Consider the following 16,295-nt stretch of genomic DNA (forward strand, 5'->3'; position numbering starts at 1 on the left):
CCATTGAATTCTTATGGGACCCACCACTATAGGAACACTACCACCACTATAGGTGCAAAGGAGCAAAAAAATTAAGGAAAATAATTATTTAAAATAGGTTTTCCGCCAAATCCTGAACACAAAATTGAATTAATGTTATTAATTGGGTATGATACATCTATTAAAAATGACATTTGCAAGCTTTTTGGTCGAAATAGTGCTAAATTGCCACTACCACCACTATTGGTACTACCTCCACTAAGGGAGCTTTTACCCTATCAGATTGCGCGCCGACCGACGAGACGAACGAGCCGGAACAAGTTTTAATTTGTGAAAAAGCAACCGTCATCATAACTGTACAATCCTTTGCTAAGAAAAGACGCAATAAAGCTGAATTCCGTTAAGTAGTTTGTAATCGGTTCGTGTTTTAAATTTCTCGTCGATAAACTGTGCTCCGGCGGTCCAGTCCAAGGTCCATACACTGCCTAAGAGCTAGAAGGAGGATGCAAAGAGCTCGACCCAATAAGGCGAAGTGAGGCCTACAGGGCGGCTAAACTGGCACAGAACAATGAGATAAAGGTGCGTAAGTGGGCGTGCTTCGAAAATCTCTGCCAGGCAGCCAACACGACTCCTTGGGGTGATGGCGGCTACAGAGTAGTCATGGTCAAAACGAAGGGCGCGTCAGCACCCCCAGAACGCTCCCCCGAGATGCTGCAGAAGATCGTGGAAACGTTGTTCTCGCGTCATGATACAAGACCATGGGCCCTCGTCCCCTATGGCCAAACCGACCAAAGCGAGGTGCCCTGGTGACGAACGCCGAGCTCAATAGCGAAGTTGCTCAAGTTGAACAAGCCTCCGGGTCCGGACGGTATTTCGACAGTAGCCATCAAGACGGCCATTGAGGCTAACCCTGACATGTTCAGAAAGGCTATGCAGATCTCTCTGGCCTCTCGGATAACCAGTTGGTTCGATCGACCGTGGAATAGCTAAAATATTATTCCTAAGTTCCAAAACTCCTGAGAATCCTACGCGTTCAGGAAAACTGGACGAACATCGCCCAACACAACCAACCAATCAGCCAACAAGATATCAGGGTAGTTACTCCGTAAGTAAGAAGATCGTCTGACTTCCACACGAAGGCTTTCGGATATTGATAATGATCACCACACCTCAAACAGTTTAGCGACAAATATTATTAATAAACACAGTAAGAGTAGACACAAAATAAAAATTCATCCTAGATTCACTCTAATAACACTTGAAGAAATATTAAGTACGATTTTTTCGTTTCGAATTCAACTAGCATATAAGAGAGAAATCGAGTTTGTGCGGGAAGTTTGAATGTCCGTTCTAGTAGTCAGACTTTTCTTGGTGATTATCTTAAATACATGATAGTACTACTTCGGTAAATAATAATACAATAGGAAAGGGACACAGGGAGAAACTATCGAAAAAATGCAATTCAACGAAATCTGTCTTTAAGTATCTTAAACGCTAGAGTGGACTCTCGGTTTCGAGAGTCCGGGCAAGAATTCGCTCACTGACGCTTCTCCAGCGTTTTCAGCTTTTCCTCTAGCTGAGCCGTCCGTTTGCACATCTCTACGTAGTTCTGCTGCAGCTGGCGCTGGTAGATTAGAACCTTCTCCTTTTCATCGGCCCACTTGTGCCGCTCCTGCTCGAACTCGGCCCTGGAGTGGTCCAGCTCCTTGCGAAGCTGGGCTATCTGAAGGTCCTTGCTCGGTTTCCTATCACAGCCGGTAGGGGCTTCTGTTGAGGGAACCGCGGGAGCGGCCTTATCCGTGAGGGCCCGTACTTCCGCTTCTTCGTCCCCGTCGTCGTCTTCCTGGTCGCGAGTGGGAGTCATGGATTTGTAGTCATCGTCCGAGGACGGAGAGGACGAACTCTGATTGTAGGCCGGCGGAGGAGGATCGTGCGGCTTGGGCTTGGCCGGCGGGGAGACGATACTGCTCAGGTCTAACGTGATGTCCGGTAAGTGCTGTTTGGCGTTGTAGTTCTCGATGATGCTGGACTTGTCCTCGTCCGAGTAGTTGCAGATCTGGGTGTTGAGGAACAGCTTCTTGTTTAGCTCCATCTTGTTGTTGAAGTAGTTTCGGATGATGTCACTACTCGAAAGGTCCGACTTCTTCACTGGATCCGGATTGTCGGGGTCGGTGGACTTTTCGGTGGGGACAAGTTCTGCGGGCGCCTTGAGATTGTTGTTGGTGTCACTTTTGGTTGAGGATTCCTCGAACTTTTGTGCCATGTACTCCAACTTCTTTTTGTAGCGTGAGTATCGTCCGGGCGGTACTCCCTCGTAGCCTCGCATTATCGAAATGTCAGACAGTTCCTTGCGTAACTTCTGGATTTCGTTGTTCATCACCACGATGATTTGGTCCTTAAAGATGATGATTCGGTTCAGCTGGGAAATCTCCAAATCGAAATCTAGCTCTTTTGTTATCTGCGAAGAATGAAAATGGAGTGTGAGATCGTTGATGAAACATGCAAACCATTTTCAGTTACCTCAGACTTTTTCAAACTGATGTCGTCGAAGTTTTGCAGTTTGATATCCGATCGTAATTGTAGAATCTCCTGATCCTTAGTTGTAACCTCCGCCTTAAAGTATACACAAATGATCTTCATTAGTCCTTAAGAATGCACATTAGTCAGAAGCTGGTCCGATTTTGATACCCTGCTTGTAAAAACTCACAAAAATTTATTGAAAGTTTAATTCGCTAACCTAAGCATTAAGATGTGAAAGTAATATAAGAAAACCATCTGATCTGAACAACAACAAGGCTGCATGGTTTTCTGCCGAGACTAATTAGACTGATACGCACAACTCTGGATGCAGACGAAGCGTCTACACCGTGCGTGACTATGGATGGGCCTACTTTAAGGTGATGAGTGCAAAGTGCAGCGTATGGTTGTCGGCTCTCGACTACGACAAATATTAAGATTCAATACACCAGCAACCCCAAATCTTACCTGAGAATCCTTCAGCTGCGACTTCATCAGAGCCACCTCGCCATTTCGTTGGCAAAGACTCCACTCGCTCTCCTCGAGCCGTTCCTTCAGATCACTGACCACCCGCCGCAGCATCTGGATCTCGTCCATCAGGTCGGCGTTCTGCTCCTTGAGATCCTTCTCGCCCAGCTTCAGGTGACAGATTTCCGTCTTTTGGTTTTCCGCTTGTTCCTTGGTCAGGGCAAAGTCCGAGTGCAGCCGGTTGATGTCCTCCTGGAGACGCTTCTTGTCCTGTCGCAGCTGGAAGGTCTGCATCATCAGCAGCTGCTCCAGCTTGTGAACCTTCTGCGCCCCGGCCCGGAGCCGACTTTCGTGAATCGACTTGAGCCGATTCAGCTCCTGCTCCCAGTGTTTCTCTTTGTCCTGTGAAGTTGAAGATCAAGAACAAAAAGATCGTCGGGTAGTACAGTTCTGTGCGATCACCTTTCACCAACGTTCAAATCAATCATAGATATGTAAAAGAAAGGATAGGTAAGAAAAATGAGAGGCTGACAGTGAAAACCCAGAAAAAGAAGATCCGAAAATGCACACACACAAACTGAAGAAATGATCACTCAATGAAAATGCGATAGACCCAATAGGACCAAGATCACACTCTATCCAAGTCCAAGCGCCGGGGATAGTTTGCGGAAGCGATTTTGACAGATTAGTCCAGCCGCTCATAAGGCGTTACCAACCTGATGAACTTTGAATATTACTTGCTCATTGTGCTCCATGGTTTGCCTGAGGTAGGCCAGTTCGGAGTCGCGATCGCGCAGGGCCGCTTCCAGCTCGGAGATACCCGAATCCGACGGGGACGGAGCCATGTCCAGGAGATCGTGCGGGGCGTAGAGGCTCGCCGATTGGCTGAAAGGGTGTTGGGAGAGCGTTATTGATCGTGACATATGAAACCCTAGAAGAAGATCACAATCTTACCTAGTACTGGGATTCGGATAGGACGCGATCATACTATCCGGCAACTTCAGGATCGACTCCAAGCTATCGTACGTCTTAAACGGTATCGCTGAACTCTTCCGCTGCAGCGATCCGTAGTGTTGCGAGTAGGACCCACTGGATGGACCGCTGGCAACGGCACTGGGAGTACTGACTCCCCTTGCATGGAGATTCAGACTATGGTGGCCACCGTGGCTGTGGTGAAGATGGTGGTGGTGTAGATCGGTCGTACTGCCGAACTTGTACGGAATACTGAGGGGTGCTCCAAGGGACGGCGTTGAACCGAAACGTTCGCCCAGATCAGTAAGACGTCCTCCGGACGTGCTACCGCCTACAGCGACTCCGCCACCGTTGCCAGGTGTAGTGGTACCACTACTGGTATAATTTGGTGTGTTACATTTGTAAGGAACTGGTTTGAATGCGATGGGACGGATCACCTGTTTGCCCTAGAGAAGAAAACACAAATGTTCATTAACCCTTCCTTAATAACAAGCCAAGAATCTCACCTTCCCGAGAATTCCGCTACAAGACTGAATCTTGGGTGGTTTATCGTCCATGGGAAGGCCACCGACGGTCTGTTGTGCCACCGGAGTTTCATGTCCCAACGAGGAAGAAGAGGAAACCGAATGCGTCGACGCCACCAACCCGTTGATTTTGGCCATGGCTGATCCCGAACCGGTTCCGACGCGGCTGTTGTGCGCATTTTTGATGTTATTCTTTTCGAAGATCTCCCGAATGTTCTCAAAGTGAGCCTTTCGGATGGTGCTCTCGTTGACGGACGACGACAGCGACTGGGGTTCCTTGCTGAGAGAGATGGCAGCACTGCCGCCATTCTGAAGACTCTGCTTGCTGAGAAAGTCCGATATTCGTTTTTGCTCCCGTCGAGACTTGAGCGTACCGGTAAAGTTGGTTTGTACTAAGCTGAGGGAGGATTTTCCGGTTCCAGTCGGGAACGGGTTGTTCTCCAGCGATGAAGACCGGTAATGGCCCTTCGGTCGCATCGGATTCCTGTATACTGGAGATACGACCGATGGAGAGGGTGTTATCGCGAGGGATGACGGAGTAGCAGACGGGCCGTGGCTGACCGTGATTGCTCCGGCGCCAACGCCTCCACCACCACCATGACTGGATGATTCCATGGCATTTAATCTGGAAGGAGAGTGAAAAAGGTATCGATGAGATAGAGTACAGAGAATGCTTCATTATTGATTTAGAAGACCAAATTTCTCACGGTTCAACAGGGAACAGATTGAAACATCAGAAAAGTCGCGTACCGTCTCCTTAACAAACCCATCAATATCATTGCAAACGTATAACGCTTCAACATATCTGGAGTACTTCAATAGGAAGCAACAAGTACATATATGTACCTTAGACGTCAGGAGTTTCAATCAAAGTTTCATCTCAATTGGTTTCGTTAGGCTGAACCAAATATATCGTCACGCCTGTCTTGTCTTTCCTTTCTGTACAGGCTGATAGGTGATGAAGACGACAAAGTACCGAAACCTTAACGGTTTCTTGAAGAAGAAAATCTATGACTTGAGACATGTGGGATCATCAACGATTTTGAAGTCGCGAAGTTTCTCCAGGAAACCGCTCCGCTACACTGAAGAAATACGTAACCGCTGACAGATCGCCTCGACTCCGGATCGTTCGCCCACTCGGCATCACCGTATTCAGAGAACGCCGCATCCGCATCTCTTCTGGACGTTAGCTTGCACTGCTTGGTTCCCTTGAGGTATTTTAAAATCCTCTTGGTCGCTGCCCAATGCGGAAAGCCCGGATCGCTGCAGATTGAACTCACCACATTTACTGCGTGACTGATGTTTATCCTCGTGCACTGTGCAATTAACTGAAGACCTTTAATCAGCTTGCGAAATGGAACTTCCTTCATCCTTTCACGTCCCCCCTCAGTTCGTGGACTCATCGTCTTCAGCAGTCCCAGCTTGCAGTCCGTCATATTGAATTTCCAGAGCAATTCCTCGATGTACCGCTCCTGGGCGCTGGAAATAGCGTCGTCGGTCCTGGTGACTCGTAGTCCCAGAATGTGGTTGGCTTGGCCGGAGTTCGTCGCACAACTGCTGCTTTACATCGTCGACCAATGCTTGATCGTTGGAGAACTAAAGATAGTCTACGTCGACAACTTGGTGACCGCCACGATGATGATCTTGTCACATCTAATCTTGTAATACACGCACGTGTCGTTCTTCGAGTGCTTCAACTCTATCTTGAAGCCCTCATTGTTCTTCAAAGCTTTCCGACCTTTGTGAGGTTCACCAGATACCACGTCTCGTTCGAGCTCAATGCATCGAACCTCCATTGCCTCAACGCATCGGTCCTGGTCATTCCGGTTTAGCGCTTTCTGCGACGAATTAGAGTCCTTTATAGACTAGGCGTTCCCAGTCACTGTGCCCAGTTACGTGTTCCATTCCAACAGCTACTTTCGTCGAGTGTGACGGAACTGCAGTACTGTCACTGTCCATCTCCCGCGTGCTGTGGGACACGTCCTCGTCCTGGACCTCGTTCATCTCGTCGTCGGTTCTGGAAAGTTTATAACTTTCGAGGCAAGCACAAACCATTGTTTTTGCGGATCCTGTGGCTCTTCCGCTGACGTCGTTGTACTGCCATTCTCCCTCGCTGCGCTTCTGACATCTACGTCAAAGTCAGCAACGGCTTTTTACTTGTTGATTATAGTGACCTGTTGACCGCCATCGATGATCTTTTGCTGATCAACTCTCGTGAAAACCGATGGTCCTATTGTTCTTTCCGGTACCGGAACCTCAACTACCTGACGCTCATCCAGTATTAAGTACCACATCCCAACTTTCGAAAACTTGGTGTTCTTTGTGTTGAATATTCGATAGGCCTTAGCACTCTGAATAGCCGATTAGGATACACGGCTCTTGACCCGAAGACTCGTAGATTGAACAAATCCAGTTTGCGTTCCGTACTCTTCTCGAGAGGGGGGATGAACATGTCCTTCGACGGTAACCGGTTGATCAAGTGAACGGCTGTCGACACCGCTTTCGCCTAAAATCGTTTGTCCACCTTGCCGTTAAACATCGGACTTCTCCGAACCATGCGCTCAGGCAACCCATTTTGCTCCGAATTGTGAAGCACCGTCGTCTCATAACGAATGCCATTCGCATTGAGAAGTTTAAGAATTGCTTACTGATATGTTCGCAACCGTTGTCGGTTCGCACGAATTCGAGAAGATCGCTTGCCCTCGTCCCACAGGATTTGAAGGGTAGCCTCTGAAGTTTCGCCTCGATTCAAGGAATACAGGGTGGCATCGTCCCGCTTGAGATGTCCATGCCGATAAAACCATGCCAGAGTGATATTGCTTCACGCTGTCCACGTTAAGGTGCCCCAATCGCCGATGCCTAATCTCCAGACTTTTATCTGGAAGAGCCACACATTCACTCGGTTGATCAACCGTGGCGATGACTTCTCCCATCGCTTCGTCCTTGACCACAAACGGTTCCGTCGAGAAATTGACGCCATAGCTCTTCTTGCAGGAAGGACATTTACTACGAGGTCTGAAACACAGAGCACGCTTGAGATATCCAGTCTACAGCACTCATCTTCCACACCAGTATCCAGCTCTTCGTTCCCCGTGGTCACAACCGATATCTGAAAAGCGTCAGCCATAAACATGGACTGTAACACATGCCTGACACCAACCAGAACACTTTTGTCTCTGCACATGTGGCATCAGCCTTCAGAGTCCAATATCCACTCGTCCAGGGAGTTCCACTTCTTACACGCCAAGAGTGCCTCCATCCGGGAATTCTTCTCGTTCTTGGTCGTTGACTCCTGCGGACACTCTGAGGCGTAGTGCCCAAGCTTCTGGCACTTGAAACACCTCATAACCAATTTGTCCTTCTTCCTGCTATCTCGCTCCAGACCAGGTGCTAGTGTCCCGCTTGAACTGCAAGCCCTGGTGCCGGGCTTCATCGTCACGTCCTGGAGAATTTTCAGCTTTTCCCAGTATGACGTCCACTAGGCCATCGGCCCGTACCGCTTCGGCTTTCATCCACATACTCCTCCATGGATGAACAATTTTCGAGTTCCAACCGCATCAGCGAATCTTCCGATATATCCAAAGATATTTCCCGCTGTGCTAGAAAGCGTTTGGAAACCATTGACAAGCTTCTTTGGCTGTTCGGGAATTTTAAACTAAACTGTTATTATACCTCTCGACACTGAGGCAAGTTGTTGTCAAGGCACGGTACTACAAACCCTCGCTGATCTACACGTCGTCCGGAGATATCACAGCTCACTAGGTGCCTTCCTTAATAATAACAATCCGAATTTCGAACGCCCACGGCGCGTTGACGTCACGGCCCTTTAGCTTTTCCAGGGATTGATGTGACGTTCTGCTGAAAGGAACTCGCTGGTCTAACACTCTTGTTTCCAAGATTCCCCCGAAGACCACTTCCCTTCCGGCTGCTGGAAATGATAGCTTAAGCAGGACCGTTTGACGGTAGTCCGTCCTCGACCGGAAATCCATCATGAGCTGCTGTTGGTGTCAGGAAACCTTTGTAGCAAGTACGCTTGCATATTAATGTATTTAGTTAGTTTATTCAAGTTGTAATGTATATATGGATAATTAGTATATTTATTTTTGTCAAGTATTTATCAAATCTCGGTTATGTGTTAGTCAGTTTGTTTTTGTCAATAAATCCTAAAATTAATCACCGCACTTCAAATCCAACACAAAACGCGTATAAGAGTTACCCAAGCTACAATGAGCACTATGAGTCCCCATCACGCTGAACTGCAAAGATCAAGCACATGGCCTAAAATCGGCAACGCGTCATGATGCTATTTTCAACCGCGTTAATTAGCGGACATCGACCCGAGGTTAAGAAACGAAAAGGATACATTGACCTCAACTCATTCGGCATTTTTATTCCCGAATCTCGGAGAGGAACTGGCTGAAGTATTTGGATCGGCTGTCTGAATGAGATGCCACTATTTCTATAAAGATTTAGCATGATCAAATATGAGAATCGTTTCGCGAAATGGACTTCGTCTATTTCGCGATCTTCGGGGACTTTAACCACCATGAGCCTATCTGAGGACATTCCCAGGCTCAACTCGTCCACTTTGTAACGATACGTGGAAGAGGCGAGAGTGGTCTAGTAGTGTTTCCGTGCCGTGGTGTGTTTAAAAAGGTGGATATTGTACATGAAAGCCTTAAAGTGTTTGCTAAATTTAATGTTCTTTCCCCATAGTAAATCAAAGTAAACCGCAACAATCTATAGCGTGTTTAGTTCGGTGGCAATAATTGTGTGTGCAGAAATCCGATTGAATAGGTAAATTGCGATTATGATAAGGAAAGTGGGTGGATCTAAAATATGTGTTGTGCGTGATTTTCTAAATGTTAAATAGGATCGTGGCAGCAAAGGCCAATTGCCGACACACCATCATCTCGTTTTGTCGACCGCTCTTTGACCCCACCTATCGGCTACAAAGATTTCCCGGGGTACACGTGGCCGGAAGAAGGCTGCAGTCGTTAATTTGCGCCTTAGGCAGGCAGGCCAACATAGTTCACGTCGCCGAACATCCCAGGTGTTCATCCGTCGCATCAGCGTCCAGCGTCCAAACCACCGTCCCGACGACGTCTTTCCGGGCGTCGAAAGTGTTTGGCGCGCCGACGGACGCGTGGCGTTTGTACCACGCCCAGCATAAGCCCGCGAATCCTTGAGGAGCACCACGCGGTAACAGGATCCCATCCACGATCGCCCACCGTGCGCTGAGCAACGATCGAAGCCACCCCGCGAGTCACCGCTTCCTCCTCATCGTAAATCCTAGGTCGTGAGTAAACAATTGGCATGCTATTTGTTGTGTCGTCCATGGCCATGTGACCGTATAGGCACACAAATGAACTCGCTCTCCCGACAGACGAGTGCACCGATGAACTGAATTCATCGCGGTCCGAGAATTTTGACACTACGGCGGGGTCGTTCCCAATCAGAATTGTTCAATTCTGATTGGAAATCTTCCACTTCTGATTGGAAGCAACCCCGCTGTAGTGTCAAAATTCTCGGACCGCGATGAATTCAGTTCATCGGTGGACTCGTCTATACCGCTACCGTTCATAAATGTACGGGAGGAGCACACGTAGGTACCTAACAAATTTTGGCGCGCCCGCAGTAAGCGTTCATCGAGCACCGCTGCCGCCGGTTCGGATGTTGTGAGAAGGGGAGAATGAGATCCACGCACACGAAAGAGAGTAGAAGAAGGAAATGTGAAATGAACTAGGCCTAGTAGGAATATGGGGAACCAATAAATGTATGCGTTAAAGTTGAGATCGGAGCTTTTTATGTCGAACGGTATAAATGTTCTAGCTAGAATAAATTTGAATTCCCACACTGAAAGTAAATAGTCGTTGAGTTTTGTTGAATGTTGGTTTAGTAGATGTTCTTGGGGTTTTCATGTGATTCGCGTTTTGCTGTAGATATTTTGTTGAATGTAGTATTTGAGATACTTTCTATTCGGAAACGTGTCGTTGCGCAGTGGCAAAGTTAAACCTGGGCCTATGATGATAACCCGCTCATTTCTATTAGGTTCTCGAGCGTTTCTTTTATTTGGTCATGTTAAATCTTTGTATGAAGTAGTGTATTTCGCTCGTACCTCGTGAAGTACGGCAGCCGTGATAAGTCGACCAGTCAGCTTCCTCCCGTAGAACGGGTATACCCTAGCCTCCCCTTCAGGAAGGTCTCTAAGCCGGGCAAGCTCACATCTGGTAGATGGTCTCCTCACGGAGTGGCGCTTAAGCCATCTCACTAAAACCGGAAGCTGACAGGTAGGGTCGTTATACCTTCTCCAGATCTTCTGACGAACATAATTCGGATGAAATAAACTTGCAGCCTTCTTGAGGATTTTTTTCACTTTTCGGGTTGTTGTTTCTGCCAGATTCCTTTGGACACACGACAATAGGCTGGACATGGACTTTCACATACCCGCTTGTAGATTTATTCAATTGAATGGAAAACTGGCCTTTGCTTCAGTGTAGGAGGCTCGCGAACAATAACGTCAACAAAAACAAACAGCTAGAATGTAAACAAAGACGGGGAATCGGAATCGGATCGGTGAACGAGTGAGGTCGTTGTCAAGCGTTTTTCGGAAATTTCAAGCGCAAAACGGTGAATTCTTCGGCGAAAATATCGCGGATCGGTGATGTAGGAGACTACTACTACGAAAAGAGAATATTGTACGTACCTTGAGGTAAAGGACTTGAGATGAGAAGCGGAGAGCGAGAGGGGGACGAGGGGGGGGGAGCGTTGTCGGGAAGATTACGGTACGGACGCGTAGAAAAGTGAGTGGTGAAATAGACGGATTATTCACGAGTAAATCAGATCGTACGTGTTTTCATTTATTATCCGGAGCTACCTGTTACAATTGGCGACGAGGAAAAGCAGCAGGGTATGTGAAATAATCGATAGTTTGAGTGGAAAAGGTGTTTTTGTAATTGGAATGATTTGGCTTGAGAGTCAAAATGGCTGAATCCGGCTGGAAGAAAGCAAAGGATTTTTTTTTGGTGTTGGGAAAGAGATGTGAGATGTTTCGAGGTTCGAACTTGGGATGCTTCGAATTTCTGACGAAATGATGGGTGTGGGTATGTGTGTGTTACGGTGCCTGGGAGGTGAAGTAGAAATGAAAAGAAAAAGGAAATAATGATGTTTTGAAATGATGTTGTGAGCACACGCTGAGATCAGTTGGGGTAAATAAATGAAAGCGGTGAAAAGGCATAAAGTGTGAAAAAGAGCTTTGTTGTTTCGAAATAGTGTTGCAGGTAGAAAGAGAGAGAAGCTCGTCAGATGTTTTTGGTGCTGGTGAGCTATGTTGTTTGATGGTTTGATGGTGTTGCAGATGCAAAGAAGAGGATATAATCGGTTTGGGTGCTCACGGTATTGGTGGATTGCTGAGTATACACTAGTGTGGGTCATCGGAAGCGTTTTCTCAGATCAAAGCTTTTTTGGTTCCGTTTCGGATCCTGAGTATCTGTGCAAAATTTGAGCACGATCGGTTGCGTCTACACTTTGCGCATTGCAATTAAAATTTGTATGGGATTTTGTTTGGGAAAACATACATTTTTGCATTTTGGCTTTAAGTTGAAAAAATTTGTCTGAAACTTTTTAACCGATACTGTAAAATGATAGCCTGAGATGTTCTGAAGAACTTTGTTGAAGACCGCAAATCGATCCGATGCTTGTGAAAATAGTTATAACCAACGAACCGCATGCATGTGTTTATGTTTTAACATGTAAAGGAATAACAATAGCAACAAAATCATGATGTTTCGCCAAGCAATGCCAACGCTATAACTTTTTTCATAAGCATCAGATCACTTCGCTGTCTTTTTCAGGACACCCTAGGCTATGTTTTCACTTTATCGGTTACACGGTTTTAGAAAAATTCGAGCTTGTTATGAGAGAAATGCAAAAAAGTGTGTTTTCCCATGTAAAATCCCATACAAACTTCAAACGCGATGCGCAAAACGTAGACATAACCGATCGTGCCCAAATTTTGCACACTTATTTGGGTCCTGCAATGGGATCAAAAAAGCTTTGATCTGATGGGATACCATTGAATTTTTCACTTTTCCATATAAACGGTGACCCACTCTAGTATACACCTGTATGGAAAGTGCTAGTGACAGATCTGCGAGGCAGGTAAGAAAGTTTTCTATATAACAGGGTTGGAAGAGATAAGTTTGGGAACTGGTATTAAGATAGATTTTTTCGCTGATTTGGGAATCAGATGTGATGGTTGTACTATCTGATTTGGGAATCAGTATCGTTATCAATGGCAATGAATAGAAACGCATAATTTGTTTTGATGCCGGAAGTACTAATGCTGTTTTTCGGCATAAGTCTACATGTTCTCGATTTGGGGAAATCAGAGGAACCGTTACGTGGTCCGATTTGGGAATCGGTTTTGGTGCGATGATTTTAAGGTGGCAAAAATTATGGTGAAATCTTATGATACATGCTGAAAACTATGGAATCCTACATACTCATATCCTATTTGGGAATTGGATGGCGTTAAAGGTAAACAAAAATAAAATCTCTGGATTCATACCATTGATACCTGCGGAAGGATATATAGCTGAAAATGGAGTGGGCAGGATAGGAATTAAGGTGATGAGGCGGGCACAGTGATATTTAGTCTAGAAATTTATTCTGAGTGAACACACACATACGCTCACCCACTTATGTTCGATCAATTGCATGTACATATTTCACTTGTGGTTTGCAATACGTAATGCAAATTGTTTATATGTTTTTTTTAAACAATTAGTGGGTAATGTCAATCTCGGTGATAATGGTATTATTTTCAGATGGATATGTCACGAGCCATACCGCCTTTCAGATGCAATGAGATTGACAAAAACAAGTTGCATAAAGCATGGCAGGTTTGGAAACGGTCTTTGGAGTATTATTTTGAAGCAGAGGACATCACCGACCAAAAACGGAAGCGCGCTAAGCTTCTGCATCTCGGGGGGCCCCAACTACAGGCGTTGTTCCAGTCTCTTCCAAATAGCGAACGATTTGCTCTAGTATCTCTAGAGAAGGCATATTACGACGTGGCTATTCAAGCATTTGACGAGTTTTTTCAACCGGGGCGGCAGGATGTTTTGGAGCGGCATAACTTACGGCGGATGAAACAAAACGAAGATGAGAGGTTTGCCGAGTTCGTCATCAGGATCAGGCAGCAGATTGCGGAGTGTGGTGTTGATAAGTACGAACCAGCGGTTAGCAAGATACTGACGGATATCATGCTAACGGATACCATAGTAGAAGGATGTGCATCGGCGGAGTTGCGAAAGCAGATCTTGCAGAAGGATCGCTCGGTGGAAGAAATCGAAGAAATTGGGAAATCGCTAGAAGGAGTTCAGAAGCAGTTGAAGGATTTTGGGTCGCTTCGGGAAGAAGGAAAGCATCACGATCGCGTATATGGCATCCAGTCTAAGCCTCGATACCATCCCGGGAGAGCAAGAGCGACAGGAAGCGTCCAGCCAAACTCCAAAAAGCCGGAAATGAAATGTTTCAAATGCGGACTTTTTGGCCATATCTCGACTGACACACGATGCCCGGCCAGAGGAAAATCGTGCAACCGATGCAAGAGAACTGGGCATTTCGAAGCTCGATGCCGTATACAAGCCCGGTCTGCCTTTCCCTGGGAAGAAGAGTCGACGGAAGCTAAACGGATTCGGGTAGTTGAACGAGCAACGGCACAAGACCAGGTGCGCGAATCCAACGCGATTGAGGCTAGTGAACCTCCTGCGAGTACTCCACAGAAAACATATTATGCTTTCTATGCAGGAAACGATTCGAACATGGTGACCTGCGTGATTGGGGGAGTTTCACAACCGATGTTGGTGGACTCGGGTGCCGAGGCAAATTTGATTACCGATGTGGCATGGGAGGCACTCAAATCAGCCGGAATCGAAGTTTTGAACTGTGAAAAAGGAAGCGACCGCGTGTTGAAAAGCTATGCGAACAACATTCCATTGACTGTGCTGGGTACGTTTAAAGCTGTCGTGACCGTTGGAGTGAAGTCTGTGCAAGCCGAGTTTTTCGTGATCAAAGGGGGCCAGCGATCGCTTTTGGGAGATGTGACATCCAAGATGTTGGGAATATTGAAAGTGGGTCTGGAGGTAGATCAAGTATCAGAGTCCTTGAAACCGCTTTCTAAGATCTCTGATGTATCGGTGCACATTCATCTGGACCCAACAGTTAAACCCATTTTTCAACCAATGCGACGAGTTCCCGTAGCTCTGGAGGAAGCGGTCAACAGTAAGTTGAAGGAACTAATGGCAAGGGATATCATAGAGGAAAAGAAGGGCCCGGTAACTTGGGTATCGCCTTTGGTGGTGGTCGGAAAGGCAAACGGAGAACCTCGGATCTGCCTCGACCTGAGGAGGGTTAATGAAGCTGTGTTAAGAGAAAGACACCCGATGCCGGTAATCGATGACTTTTTGGCCAGAATCGGACCAAATATGGTCCGCAGTAAGCTAGATGTCAAAGACTCCTTCTTGCAACTTGAGCTGGATGAAGAGTCAAGAGACGCGATGGTGTTCCTCACAGCACGAGGACTATACCGATTCAAACGTATGCCATTTGGGTTGGTATCGGCGCCAGAAGTTTTTCAGAAAACAATGGACACGATACTAGCAGGATGCGAGGGTACATGGTGGTACATCGACGATGTGTACATCGAAGGAAAGGACAAACAAGAACATGATGAACGAGTGGCCAAGGTAGAGTAGTTTCGATATCGTTTCTATTTGTCTCATGTTGAAAAATCCTAATATTTTCAAGAAATTTATTATCGGTTTTGTAAATGTATCAATAAAGATATCTTGAACTGTTTGTAATCGATCTAGTTGTTTATATGTTTTTTTATATGTTCAATTCAAATCAGGCCCTAGCACGGCTGAAAGCGTGGAATGTACAGCTGAACTGGGAGAAATGTATATTCGGGGTAAAGGAACTTGAGTTCCTTGGTCATAAGATAATCAGCTCAGGAATAGTACCATCGGATGCTAAGGTTGAAGGCCTGGTCGCTTTCCGGAGACCCGAGAACCCCAATGAGGTTCGCAGCTTTCTGGGATTAGCAAATTATTTGAATCGTTTCATACCAAACTTAGCGACAATAGATGCACCGTTACGAGCATTGACTAGGAAAGGAATCCCATTCAGTTGGCTACCGGAACACGAGAAAGCGTTTCACCAAATCAAAACTGTACTTTCCGGCTCATCTACTCTAGGATTCTACCAAAAGAACGACAGAACTCTCGTTATGGCTGATGCAAGCCCGATCGGACTTGGTGGCTTGCTCATTCAAGTTGATCAACAAGGTCGACACCGGATTATCAGCTATGCTTCGAAATCTTTAACGGATACGGAGAAACGATACTGTCACACCGAGAAGGAGGCGCTTGCAATAGTGTGGTGTGTCGAAAAGTTTTACATCTATTTGTACGGGATGGAATTCGAGATTTTGACTGACTGTAAGGCGTTGATCTACCTGTTCACGCCACGCTCACGTCCGTGTGCCCGCATTGAGAGATGGGTTCTCCGCCTCCAAGGATTTGATTATTCAGTAACCCATATACCTGGAGAGCAAAATCAGGCAGATGTGTTATCTAGATTGACGACACTGTTTAGAGAAAGAGCACCTCACCAACCAATCCACTCGGAGTGCAGCAACAACTACCGCATCACGCGTTGACAGCAGCCATGCATCCACTCGGTTGAGTGCCTTCCAGTGAGTGGCGGAGCTCTCAGCATCAGGAGTGAGTGACCGACATCACACGACCGACACAGAGACGACGTGAACCG

General features: G+C 46.6%; 3 protein-coding genes across 8 annotated transcripts in view; 2 read left to right on the forward strand and 1 right to left on the reverse strand.

Moving 5' to 3' along the window:
• Positions 1 to 16,295, forward strand: part of LOC115259784 (SKI family transcriptional corepressor 2-like) — an 833,559-nt gene that overhangs the window by 216,604 nt on the left and 600,660 nt on the right. The window lies entirely within an intron of this gene.
• On the reverse strand, positions 1,153 to 5,120 carry LOC109411853 (leucine zipper putative tumor suppressor 2 homolog). 2 transcript variants are annotated; one of them, XM_029860381.2, is made up of 6 exons: positions 4,443 to 5,120; positions 3,919 to 4,382; positions 3,702 to 3,849; positions 2,965 to 3,366; positions 2,500 to 2,592; positions 1,153 to 2,437 (listed from the first exon to the last, which is right to left on the reverse strand). In XM_029860381.2, exons 1-6 carry the CDS (start codon positions 5,073 to 5,075, stop codon positions 1,517 to 1,519), a joined length of 2,661 nt encoding a protein of 886 aa, XP_029716241.2. In that variant the 5' UTR covers positions 5,076 to 5,120; the 3' UTR covers positions 1,153 to 1,516. The 2 variants fall into 2 exon arrangements, with proteins under 2 accessions (XP_029716241.2, XP_029716240.2); XM_029860380.2 differs by having other exon boundaries at positions 3,681 to 3,849.
• LOC134291419 (uncharacterized protein K02A2.6-like) lies at positions 13,295 to 15,220 on the forward strand. The gene has a single exon (XM_062859144.1). It carries the CDS (start codon positions 13,295 to 13,297, stop codon positions 15,218 to 15,220), a length of 1,926 nt encoding a protein of 641 aa, XP_062715128.1.

This window comes from Aedes albopictus, chromosome 1, assembly GCF_035046485.1.
Source record: "Aedes albopictus strain Foshan chromosome 1, AalbF5, whole genome shotgun sequence".
Lineage (NCBI taxonomy): Eukaryota > Metazoa > Arthropoda > Insecta > Diptera > Culicidae > Aedes > Aedes albopictus.